At 38.0% G+C, this 13,176-nt stretch overlaps 1 protein-coding gene across 4 annotated transcripts in view; it reads right to left on the reverse strand.

The window, feature by feature from the left end:
• LOC132203635 (homer protein homolog 2) overlaps positions 1-13,176 on the reverse strand; it is a 98,705-nt gene that overhangs the window by 47,740 nt on the left and 37,789 nt on the right. For 2 of the 4 annotated variants that reach the window (XM_059631538.1, XM_059631537.1), the window contains exon 1: positions 6,093-6,302. The exons of 1 other annotated variant lie outside the window; for it this stretch is intronic. In XM_059631538.1, the coding sequence (XP_059487521.1) occupies positions 6,093-6,214 (122 nt within the window). In that variant the 5' untranslated portion in view covers positions 6,215-6,302. Of the gene's footprint in view, positions 1-6,092; positions 6,303-13,176 lie in introns of those variants that run through there. One more of the 4 variants, XM_059631539.1, reaches the window with a different exon arrangement.

Consider the following 13,176-nt stretch of genomic DNA (forward strand, 5'->3'; position numbering starts at 1 on the left):
TAAAAAAAAATTATAATAATAATCATTTGTGATCATGAGGGTTGGGTTCAATCAGAAATGGCTTAGTTTTAACATAAGACACCCTAAATTTGTATCTCAAAATCCGTGCGGAACATTGTATTAAAAATGTAATTTTCAGCGTAATTAATTATTTTCCTAAATGAAAACAATTTAAAATAAAGTTAATAAATTGAAATTCTATAAATTCAATAATAATTCAATCTTGTTAAGTCAGATATGGAGAATTTTTGGAGCAAAAAATAATTATAACATGTTAAAATTCGTGTCTTGTATTTCTTAATAATCAGATTTACCAAGTTTTTACAAAATTAATTAATTTTCATTTCAACTTAAATAATAATTTGAAAAGTAACTGAATTAGAATTACGAAACATGGCTATAATTATTATAGAAATTGGCAGCATAATTTTAAATCCGCTGTTTTCTCTTAAAATTATACAAGTTCCGATTCTTTCAAACATGAATTCTACCCTTGATTGTGAACTTCTTTAACAAAATTATGGCAACTTTGCTGCTTCAAAAACGAAATTTAAAAATTTATCTGGATTTCGAATGCTTTAAACTGTTCTGCGCGATGAAAAATGAAACGTTAATTTTCAACAGGGCAGCGAATATTCGCACCAAGGGTTCTCTTCTGCGAGTTCCGTCGGACGAGTTTAATCAACGGAGATTGTATTTGTGCGTATACAGGCGGGGTGGAGTTATCAGGGCGTACATACCGTTATTATATACTTTGCGCGCACCCCTGTCGGTGGCGCGTTCCTCGCTCTGCCAATATCTTTATTAACGGATAGCTTGCGCGCTGCGAGCGGAAGAAGTGGAAGAACAGAAGCCAATTTAATTTTATGTGAGTGTAGTCTGGTGCTTGTGCGCGGATCAAATTTCCTCCCTAGTACATACATGTACGCACCATACATGCATCGATCAACTGGCATATTAACAAGCTAGCAAATTTGAATATTTAAGGCCCGATCTCAGTGAATGGAGTCGCTCTGGTCGGCGGTGCGTGAATGCCGCCGAGAGCCTCTCGCCAAACTTGGAAGTCGAAAGCTCTATTATCAGCAACGTGCAAAATTAATTATCCGCCATTATATGCGAGCGCAGAAATAGTTACCAAACCGTAAGGGCGTTTACAGAATGCTGAAATTCTATTTTCAGCGATTCAAAACTTTGATTTGCACCATTCAAGAGCGATCAATTGAGCAAAATGTCAGCAACAGAAATAGATTTAGTATCATTGAACTTCTTTGATAAGGACCGGGAAAAGGAAAAAAGCATTTCAGTTAACTTTTCTTGCTAATAATTATATAACTCCATCAATGAATGCTAAAAAGACAGCGAGAATACTTCCCGTCAGCAATTTAAGTGAAAGTCCAAATAGGCTCTTTACTGACAAATAATATAAAAAGCTCATAACAATTACACTTGCATGCAACCCATAAAACGAGCTTATTTCCATGAAACTATAACAAATTAGATTTATCTCCAATCAAACTTGCAAATTTGTACCTGCGTCATTTTCCGTTACCGTGGGATGCCTTTACAGCGCCCAATTAAGGTAAAGCGCTATAGTCAAAGTTAAATTGCGACATAAAAGCCGTTTCCGAGCTCGTTTCGACGCAATCACGTGGCGGAATTAATTAATTTCCATATCGTCAGATGAGCATGTGAGTTCTCTCGTGACGGCAATTATGAATCAGATTGCTGCCGCCTGACGTGACAGTAAATTCATCGGCACCGCGAGATGGAGGTTAGACTGACTGGCAGGCGTGCGTTTCAACTAACTGCACGAATTGGATCGAGATGCAAATGAGCCGGGCTGGAAACTCCCTCGACTGAATTATAGTCTGCTGCCCAGAGCGAATGCAGCTGTTTGTGATGTGTTTGAAAGGATCTGTTCAACCTTTTGATGGACGTTCAATTTGACATTGATATGTAATTTTGGCTGAAAATTTTAAACATCATTTGAATTTTCATAATAATATAATTTTTCAGATTCTATTGAAGAGAAATAGTATAGTCAATTTTTATTATTATATTAATTAAATTGAAATCCCTTTAATAATATCTGTCTTTAAAAAAATGTTCAATAAATTGCGAAATATTGCGTTCAATTTTGCGCCACTGTCTAAATATTTGTGTTCAGTCTGAATTTAAGCGGTGCGGATGATCTTCGAAGGGTTGGCGAGCTCCGGAACAACGGTAATATTATCATTTCCAGCAAGTCGCACTCGTGTTCAAACATCCTCCAGTCACGCCTCCCCAACCGCACCAACCCCTTCGTTGCTCCTTTCGCCAGCGAGGTGCGACGAAATCGCGATTGCGAGTAGGATAAATTTTTGCGCTCAACTCCGAGCTGGAGTGTGGTTGATAATGTTGCAGACTCGACCGCAAACATGCACATCCCGCATTGCAACACACAGCGCGCGAGCCGGCAGCGCCCTGGGCTGCGGTCAATCGGCCAAATTAGACAGGCAGAATGTTATTTTTACGGCGGGTGCATCGTGCGTTTGATACAAATGAAATTACACACCACTTCTGCGTGCGTGATTGCGCAAAAATTTTCAAAGCTTTAACTTCAAAGGCCGCGGGAATTTCACTGCGGAATTTGAAATATTCATTGCAGCCTGAGCGGTGGAATGAAATTATTCTCCTGGATTTAATTAATTACTTTTTTCAGGTACATTTTTCATCACATTACAAAAATTTGCTGAAATTTGGAAAGCCGAAAAGGCGAAAATATGTATTCTATTTTTTGCACTTTATTGATTTGGTGCACAGCTTAGCGGTAGCAAGTGATCAAAGTTTTGAACTATGGAAGCACAATTCAATCTGCTTGACAAATAAATTTCATCTAACAATAAGGATTGATACACTATCATGAACAATCTCGTCTTCTGTGACGTGAAGGATGCACGGGCCCAAATTTTTGAAATTCTTTATATTTTCTGATTTATCAGAACAACATTATTCCATTATATTGTCAAAAATTTTCAGATGAATGAAATTTGATCTTAATTTTGTATTTCAAATTCAAGATAAGTTTAAATTTAAAAAATAAAATAAGTATAAATTGTTTTTTTTAAACACATAAAAATAATTACTTACTTGTGAAACACTTGAAAACACCAGTATTATGTTAGACAAATGAGCCTAAAAAACTTAGGTTTTTTTTTATCCAAATTATTTAGTCCTTTCTTAAAATTTAATTCTTCAATCTTTTTTTTTTTAGCAGTGAGCGTAGAAAAAGTTAGATGTACACATTCATCTGCTTGAAGTCGTGTTTTAGCACGTCAAGTCTTTAATCCGACTGTGTCGATCCTCTCGCTCAATTTTGCATCGAGGCCTACGGCGGAAAGCCCATAATGCCGTTTTGGATGCAGCGCGCCGCGCCAAGTCGATTTCCAATAGCTCTTTTGCCCGAGAGCTCTGCGAAACTTTTCCGTCCAACAGACCGGGCCGCTCAGAGCTTTCAATAAAAACCTACTTTCAATAAAACCTACTCACTCTCAATAATAGAGCGAGCTGCTGCTGCTGGTAAGAAAAGTTGAGTAGCGATTCTCTCGCCCACGCGACGACGGCCACTCAAAAATCCGTTCGGTTGTTCGAACCGTCCAAATAATTCCACAAGGAACCAACCGACGCATTCACGCAGCACGTCACACCCGCTAATTGGAAAAGTTGAACGCGCACCTTGGCGAAAACGAAACGAAATCTGGCGACGGGAGGAAAATGAGATTAAACGTGTTTTTCGCGTCAGTGCCACGCTAGCTGTCGGCAGATAAATCAAATCAAAGGGTCGGAGGAATTCCCCGAGAAAGAATGCTACCGCTGCTGTTTCTTTTTTCCCTCCGGCCACTCTCACAAGGGATGATATATCAGGCTGTAGCGATTCATTTTGCTGCCTCACATTTTTCAGAACGTCTTTCGCATTGTTGAGCAGTAATCTGGGGAAACGCCTCTTCAGAAAGATCAAAACTGCCCATCGGAAACGAAGCTTTCCTTTTCACCAACAGCGGGAGTGCATTACTTGAGATTGGAAGACTCTACAGTGAAGCGATCGGCGGCATTCAAATGCAAATACACGCGCAATTAATTAGTTCCAGCATCTAAAGCTCGAGGCTAAGTAATTTAATCACAACATCATTGCCGTGTTCGGTTCCCTCCGCAAGCAAATAGAGCTCCAGAACCTTCAAAGTATATGGGCCAAGTCCAAACTGATCATTATGAAGAGAATAAATATTGTAACCAAACGCGTTTCAGGAGCTTCAAATTCAGTCAAAATATTTAGATTTAAGCGATTTTAACTTGGATATCCAAGTCAGAATAAGGAAAAATGGTCCAGTTACCCCCCTTCCCCGTTTTCTCGTGAACATTTCGAAAAAATTTTAACTTTCCTCAGATCTACCAGTTTGGATTATTATAGTATTTCTCTGCATCAACGTTGAGATACACTTAAAAAATATTAAACTTTGTGTTTGCAATATTTTAAATTGGCCCGTACTTGAGGAAGTCCGCGAATAGAACCAATATCGAAGTGGCATCTCGCTCTAATTAACGCCGCGAATCCAGCTGCCGGCGGCGATTCAGACGATTATCCCGTGTAAACATTCTGTTGCACATAATAATCAAACAGATCTGGTGGATTTGCTTTTCATCCCGTCAGTGACATGTTTATTATGCTAAGTCCCTCGTTCGCTCAAACTCTACGCCTCGAACAAAATTAGATTCGCACCAGTCGCATCTGGCAATTATTATTATTCGCACGAATGGTGAATTGCAAAAATTCTTTCGGGCGAATAAAGTTGTAATCACGGCGTTCCTGCGCCTAGATTTGCCATGCGGAGCGAATTGTTTTTAATTGGGCTGTTTGCCGGACGCTGTTTGCAGCCGTAATTGGGAGTAACGGTCTTTGGGGGGTGTTTTAAAATCACCCGCAGCTCGGTAATTCAGTTTAATCTCTTCGCTGAAATGAAAACATAAGGCCACAACGGCAGACAAAAATAGCGCGTCCCAGGCCAAAACGCGGCACTCAAGTTATAAAACAGCCATTGTGCTTATATTTTTAACAAAATTATCTTATAAATTTTTTAGTCACTTGCACAGTTTCCAGTTTAGTAAATTCATTTTTTTTTCTAAATTTGTTAATTAAAATAATAGCAAATGTATTTTAATTTTTGAAATATCTTCATGCTCTAAACACCAATTTAATTCAAATGCCAAGTTTGCTTTAATCGATCAGTGCAAATTAATGGTTGTTTTCAGCAGTGGTGGCTGCACATAAATTTATTCCTAAGCGCTTTTTGCGCCCAACTCGCAATTTAATTCCTCAGCACATTAGCGCGCCTCGTCTTGTAATTGATGAGCCGCGCTTTAACCTTGCCGGCTGCCGATATCTATTCTAATAAAAAAAAACACGCAAAGATAAAATGCTGATAAATTTTGCGCATGTATTCCACTGCAGAGTGTTTCTGCCTGGTTGGTGTACGTAACGCACCCGACCACACCGAAGGCGGTTGTAAAGACCCTTGCAAAAATATTTTATGGCCAAGAGAGCGTAAAAATTTACTTTTTTAACTATAAAGAACATCGTTTAGGCTCGTCTAGGTCTCGTCGTCGCTCCTACCGGCAATTTTATGGCAAATCGAAGATCCTTTAATGTTCGTTTGCAAATTATGAACGAAGTAGAAAGATGTTTATAAGTTTAAAAACCAGCAAAATCAATAAAAAATCTACTTAATCGTTACAAAATAAATATGGAAAGGAGAGGAAATGTAAAAATTAAGTAACAAAATTCTTTTTAACCTCAATTTAAAATTGTGCTAGTAACAATTTTATTCTGCTTTCCTCCTAACCATTTTGTTTTGTTCATAAATGATAGAAATCTTTTGACAAAAAGTGCAAATTGAATGGACGGCATCACAGGGGTGCGATTTTTGTTTCAAATATTAAAAATATGCAAATAAGTAAAAATAACACGGTTGTTGCAACTCATACACAAAAGGGATTCAAGATTGATATAATAATTATAGTACGTATGATAATTGTGCCTTCAAAAGCAGCGGACTCACGTTAAAATGCGCCACAAAAGTCTGACACTTCTTAAGGGACTATTGTGATGCTTTAGGCAGGTCGCCACAATATTGCCTCCCTTGCCCGGGGACATTTTCGAGGGCGAGCCCTTGTCGCTCATGTCGCCAGTCCTACGCGGCCGCACCACCACTCAGCAGTCTCTTGTTGGCGGCGGCCGTGGCCACCGCGTCGCGCACCATCCTGCCCGCACTCGCACAAAACACAAACTGAAGCTGCGCCTCCGCCGTGTCCGCCGCAACCCGCGGTGCAGACAGCGCGGCGCAGTCTCCCTCCGCCCCGGCGCAACACCAAAATTATCCGCGAAAAGTCGACGGATTAGCAGTGCACGTCGTTTAGCACATTTTCGCACAGGTATTTGAAAAAGTTTGGGTACACATTTGTAAGGAATGCATTAATTAACATCACTGCATCAATATTTTGAAAAAATTTCTCTATTAAATTTCTAGTTGATTTTTTTCAAATTGTGTTATTCTCAATAACATAATCAAAAGTTCAATTCTACTCAGATAAAAATTTTTAAATCAATAATTTATTTGCGGCTGTGCTGTTTCTGTATTTTTTTTTTATTCCGCGTCTCTGCTAATGAGCTACTGTATTTATGTAGTCAAAGTTATTCATGAGCTTTAGGGCATGCCAGTTTTTCGAACCATAATTGGACAGGATATTCCATATATTATTATTATTTTGATATACTAAAGGGAAAACGGCCAATGATTTATTAACTAAATCATAACATTGAACATTGATATTAGTAAACAGGACATTTTACAAACAAATTTAGTTCAAAACAAGATAATCGCAGCTTAACTATCACGCTTGTAAATGTTGCTTACTTTGTTTTATAAAATTTTGGAAATTTTGATAATTTTCATGCTTGTAAATTAAAGTAATAATTTAATATGATATACTTGTTCCAGAAAATAACTGTTAATAAACTTAATAAAACCGTTTAAGGTTGGTTCACTTTGTTTCCCTATAAAAATGAAAAGTTTTGCCATAATTTTGTCAGTTAAAGTTAAAAAAAAGGAGCAATGAAATATTTGAATATAAAAAAAGGATATGTAGCAAAAACTATTCTGACTTGCTGCAGAATTTAATTTTATCCTTATGACTTTACCATTAATTCCTAGACTTGAGATGTTCAAATTTTTCCTATTAATTCCTGCAACTGTGACTCAAAATGTGGAGTAGGCCAACTTGCTTGCTATAGAAATCTGTGAGTTTCTCTCCGCAGTTTCCGTCAACCTCACTTTTGGCACCTCTCTGCGCACCTCTGGGAATTTTGTACTGTCTTGGCACTTGGCCCGAACGGCTGCTGCACTGCTTCCGCCAAACTCAATTAGTCGCATTTAGTGCTTTGACACTGCAGCCGATGGCATACACGTATTATTATATTAGCTCCCAGGGATGTGCGCAACGCCGCCGCAGACATAATTCGTGCTCCAGCTTGAATGCACCGAGTGAATTAATAATTCAGAGATGCTCCAGGTTTGCGAACTGCTGTTTAATAAATTCCCAAGAAAGTCTTTGGGGAAATCGAATGCGAACGTGGATGTTGCAGTGAAAAATCTTCTTTTCCATTGTCGGAGCGGCGGATTATGGGAGGCCAATAAGGCGGCGCTCTTGTTTTCCCCGGAACAAGAGAAGAGCGGATTGCAAAGCAATGCCTGCGGTCAATGGCTCTCCTGGTGCCTGTAGAACTCGCTTCAGTTCCGAACTACACACAACTCGACGGCAATTAGACCCGCCAAGTTGATGACTCCACCTCTTGCTCGGAATTACGCCAATTTCCGATGAAAATGAAAGGCTGCGTTTGTTTCGAAAGGAGCTGCTCGCTTAATGGTCGCTCGGAAAGATGCGCAAACAATGGGTCTTTTTAATGTTTCTCCTGGCGATGATAAATCTTCCCTTATGTTCGCTGCCTAATTAGCATTTTGCACAAGAATCAACTGAGTCAGGTTAAATTGAAGATGGATAGAACTTTGATAATAATTTTTGTTCTGTAATTTCATGAACTCATCACCTAAATAAAAGGATAAAGAAAAGGAAATTCCATTTTCATGTCTTTTTACACATAAACTCATTTCAAGTTATAAACATTTAGTAGAGAAAATTTTGATCAAATAGCTTTTTTTGATGCCAAAATGTAATGAGCATAAAATATAAGCATAGGAACTATAAAAATTATTAAAATAAAATTTTAAAAACGTTATAAAATAAGTTTTAAGATATAAAAAAAATATTTAAAATATTATAAAATTTGTGTTAATAAAAATTGTATTAAATTTATAGTTTAACAAAAGTCTCATAACAGTTTCCATTCTTTTTGCTCTCCAGTCTCTGCAGTCAGCAAACAGACTGGATTTGAAAATGCTCATTTGCCTCTAGGGAGACTCGAGAATCACGTCTCAACGTCTCATCGCGAACAAAAACGTGCAACGGCGTTAGTTTGTTTTAGCAGAAAACTCAATTTGCTCCGCAGCAGTTGTTTCGCAAGACAAGAAAATCTCGCGTGTGTGAGCGAGTTTAAAGCGATTATCTGCTATGCAGGATCATGAGCCCAACTGGGTTCAGCTACCCTCTGAACTACTTTGCGAGCTCTTTGCCGACGGAATTCATTTTCATATACGGGGCTAATATTAAACTGGAGCGAGAGGATGCTTAAATTCCCGAAAATTTAGCAGCCGAAATACATCAGAGGTTCGTTCTGCTGGCTCCGGGCGGTGCTGCTACTTTTACATTTCACTTCTCATTACGACGTGTAATAATAGCTGCCGAGAGGGGCGCAGACGAAAGAATTCCGCCGACTGCGAAACGAAGCTCCCAAGTTTTTCAATAAAGATGGTGAGGCGCGTCTTCATTAGTGTGTGTGCCGCGCAACGAGAAACGCTGCGCGCAAGTTTTAATGAGGAGGATTCGAACACGGGGCGAAATTTTATTTCAAGATGAGGTCACGGAAATGTCGCACGACGTAATTTTGTTTAGCTACATTTTCAAATATCCCAGTTGCTAAAGATATGAAGTGAAACTTTTTAATTTCACGCTTATCATAATTTTTTCAGAACAATTGAGTACAATTTTGATTTTTTTTTATATAAGATTGCTGATCATTCTCTCCAAGCAAGTTTGACGCACAGCTTCGAAGTTTTGAAATAATCGATAAATTGTAAGTATGAATAAATTATTGAAAAAATCACGAATATAAAGAAAATCAATAAAAATAAAGAAGTTGAAAACAATTACAGAGTTCAAGAATAAATTGAATTTACAGTCGGCTTTTCCTCTACGGTTGGTTTTTAGTCGTTTCTATTGTTTCACAAACAAACAATATCATGCTCTGAAAGCAAAAACAATAGCAGCAGGATATTTTTTATTTTCAAAGATACAATAAACAACTCAGCGAGGAAAAGCCTAACTAAATTAAATCCATCGTGTATTGCAAACTTGAAACAAAGGTAGAATGTTAAAACAGTCAAAATTCACCGTAGTTGACTACTTTGGCTTAAAAACGGCGTAAACCGCCTTGATCCGCAAAACAAATATTTTGAATATAAAAAGTGGATTTAAGACACACGTTTTGCACAAATATTTCAATTTTGGCAATAAAGATTTGTGAATTAAAACAATTAAAAACTGCATTATGAAAGAGCATCATTTGGAAAATTATCTTTAAATAGATAATTCAAATGTATACACACAAAAATAGCGTTTTTTTTTTTTATCAATATTATGATGCAAACATTGAATAATATTTCGCAATATTGAAGTTATTTGAGACATTTTTTGTAAAAACTGAAATTATAAAATTAAGTAACAACGACAAGAAGCCCAAATTATTAAGTTAATCAAAATAATCAACTGAAACATAAAAAAATTATGTAATTTTAGCATTTAACTATGCAGAAAAAACGTAAGAGAAGATTTAAATCTATGTTATTATAAAGTTTGGAATTCATGTGTTGCTTTTCATACCTAGACGTAATTTTATCCATTTGTGAGGAACGATAGGAAAGGACTTACGTTTCACTTCCAAGCTACAAAGGTTCAGCAACACTTACCTGGAACAAACAGAAAGTTTCACATTAGTTAGTTAATCCTCAAACAAAATGGCAGCCATGCAAATTCAGTCTCACATATAATGTGTCATTCACACACAGGGAATCATTAAAACTCCGTCGAATTTCCGCACCGACCGTAAAACAAACTCGATCCGCACGTTCCAACTTTGGAAACAATCGGCAAAACAGCTGCCATTTAATTAGCCTGTCGCAACTTTTGGTGTTAATTCTTGATTCTGCCAGCGGGAAATGTGTTGCCAAGGCGCGAGCGCTTGGAAGGCGATTGTTGCACCCCCCTTGTTAAACCAAACGTTCGTCCGACTAACGAGCGGACGGACGGACGGACGACATTCCGCCCGTCAAATCCAGTCCCAAATTGCACACGCCAGATGAGCGCCAAAGAGCTGGCGACGAGTTATTGATCATCGTCATTATGTGAATGTGCACATACTAGGGATGGATTTCAGAGAGAAAGAAATCCACTCTGGGCGCGAGGAAAAGTTTTGAAAGCGACGGTGTTTCGGTTTTTCAAGAGGGATCGACAAAAGGGCGAAAAGTCGGACGATGCAACTTGTGGAGTTGCGGAGACACAATTTTTCATGTCTGGTTATTGAAAATAAGTTTTGACCTCTACGATATTTTATTTTTATTTCCAATGAATTAGAAATAAGGTCTCTCATGAATTAAGAAATTTCAGTTCTAATTTTATTATTAATTAAGTAATATCAATAGTAGTATTGTTATGATTAGTTTGAATTAAATTTCAATAAATTTTAAAGCGTTTAAAGTCTAACAAATACTTCTCCAACATTAGTACTCACCTCCTTGATCTCTGCATTAGAATGTTATATGAAAATTTTAAACGTAAAAAAATTAAACTAATTAAATTAACCTAATCATTGTAAAAATGAAAAAAAAGTAATTTTAAAAACCAAAGATTTGTAAAATCCGTGGTAAATATTAATTTTTCAAAATGGTCTTAATTATTTTTGCAGCAATTCCTCCCTTTAGAATTTAGCATTAGCACAAGAAACCCTAGATTTTGTTTGAACCCCAGCAGCCAGCAGGTCACCTTTTGGGGGTGTCAGTTGTCCTTATTTTTCCATTTACTCCCAGTTTCAAAATTGTTTTAAATAATCTCCATCTTTCAAATATGTTGTAATTTCATCATTGTTACCTGAAGTTTTCCACAAAGTTTCAATTGAAATATCAAGTTGTCGGCAACACTGGAAGTTTTTTTTTTTAATTTTTCTCTTTTTCAATCAGGTCGAACAAAACAAACGGAGCTGATATGAAGCTCCCCATCGATTTCCAAGTGCTTTTTGTTTGCTGTTACTGAGGAGTCTTGCTCAGTTTGCGGTGCTGCTGGTAGTGGTTGGTGCCGCCGATGCTCTGGGAACGAAAATGCGAGAGCTTTTTGCCAACGGTGCAATTATCCCAATTCAGCAGCGCGCAGAGGAGTCGCTCTCGCTTTTGTGTGTCTGTAAAAAAGGAGGGCGAGCGAACGAGCGCACCACACTCGGCTCAGCCATAATCTCGTCGGCCAGAGCCTTGTTTCGCTAAAAGCCCGGCCACACACTATGCACTCGACGCGCGAAGTTGCTGCATAATTAATTAGTCTGCAGGGCTGTTTTTCATTTGACGCGTGAAAATTTCATTCAAAATTGCTTGCTTGGTCCGTCTACGATTTTATTGTCCTTAATGAAGGTGGATTACGTTTTGCAAGCCGAATATTGGAGACTGTGCGTATCTGTTGCCAATTTATTGCAAAATTAGTTGATAAAGTTACAAGTGTGCCACTAGGCAATCTCTGGCTTAAACGAGATCCATCATCAAAATATTCAAAAAATTATAAATAAAAACTACGAACAACATTTTGAGATGTGAAAAAATCAGGGTTTCGGAGCGGGAGCGTTTTGGAGCGGCGCAAACGCTCCTTGGAGCGTTTTTAGCAAAGGAGCGCTCGGTGGCGCTCCTAAAGCGCTCCGAGGAGCGCAGGAGCGTATTTTCTAGCGCTCCTAGGAGCGTTTGCTCCAAGGAGCGTTTTCCCAAAGCGCTCCAAGGAGCGCTCGCTCCTGGAGCGTTTTGTCTTGGAGCGTTTTGCTCCTTGGCGCATTTCCTATTAAAATGGTCAATATTCATCCCATTCCTTAAGAAAAAAATTTATATATTGGTTAAGATGCACGTTTTAATTATTTAATATATTTTAATTAGCAGTTTTATGCACTAAATTGTGGATTGTTGAGCCAGGATAGTATGCACTAATAGAAGGTTATCACTTTTGGCTATGGACAAGACCCTGACATATTGTGGCAAATAATATTTCTGACATGCCAAGCGGGGGGTAGCATTTGGGTTAAGCAGGAACATGCATCAATGCGTTTTAGCTTGCCTCTCCTTGTATCTCTTTATACACACAAGGGAAAATCCTTCCTTTTTCCACCCCAGGTCACACGAAAAACAAGTTATGGATTGTATATCAACTGAACAGGAAGGTGCAAACACGAAAATGTCGTCCTAGTTTCTTAGAATTGATCTTTTTAAAATCCTATTTAACAACTGAGTGATTTGACAAATTTAATGTATATTATGAGTCCATACAAGAAATAACACTTAAAAAATGTCACAGGCCCTTTCCTGGCTTTAAAAGAAGATTTCCTCTTTTTGCTGCATGTTTTCCTGATAAGATATACTTAATAAATAGCTTCTTCAAAGAGCCTTTTAATAAATCATTTCATTAATTTAATATAGCGTGAAAAATGATTTTCATATGCGTGGAATTTTATTTAAATTTTTAATCAATTTAAAATACTAAATATTAAATTGACTTTCATTATAAATCATGAATTTGATCTTACGGAAACGCTCATAGTGCGCAAGCGCGTCCAATTTCACCAAGCGAGGAGCCCACGAGGAGCGTTTGCTCCAAGGAGCGCTTTGTACCGCTCCTAGGAGCGCTATCTCCCAGGAGCGTTTGCTCCTTGGAGCGCAGGAGCGTTTGCGT

This window comes from Neocloeon triangulifer, unplaced genomic scaffold (assembly GCF_031216515.1).
Source record: "Neocloeon triangulifer isolate White Clay Creek 2 clone unplaced genomic scaffold, ASM3121651v1 ptg000017l, whole genome shotgun sequence".
NCBI lineage: Eukaryota > Metazoa > Arthropoda > Insecta > Ephemeroptera > Baetidae > Neocloeon > Neocloeon triangulifer.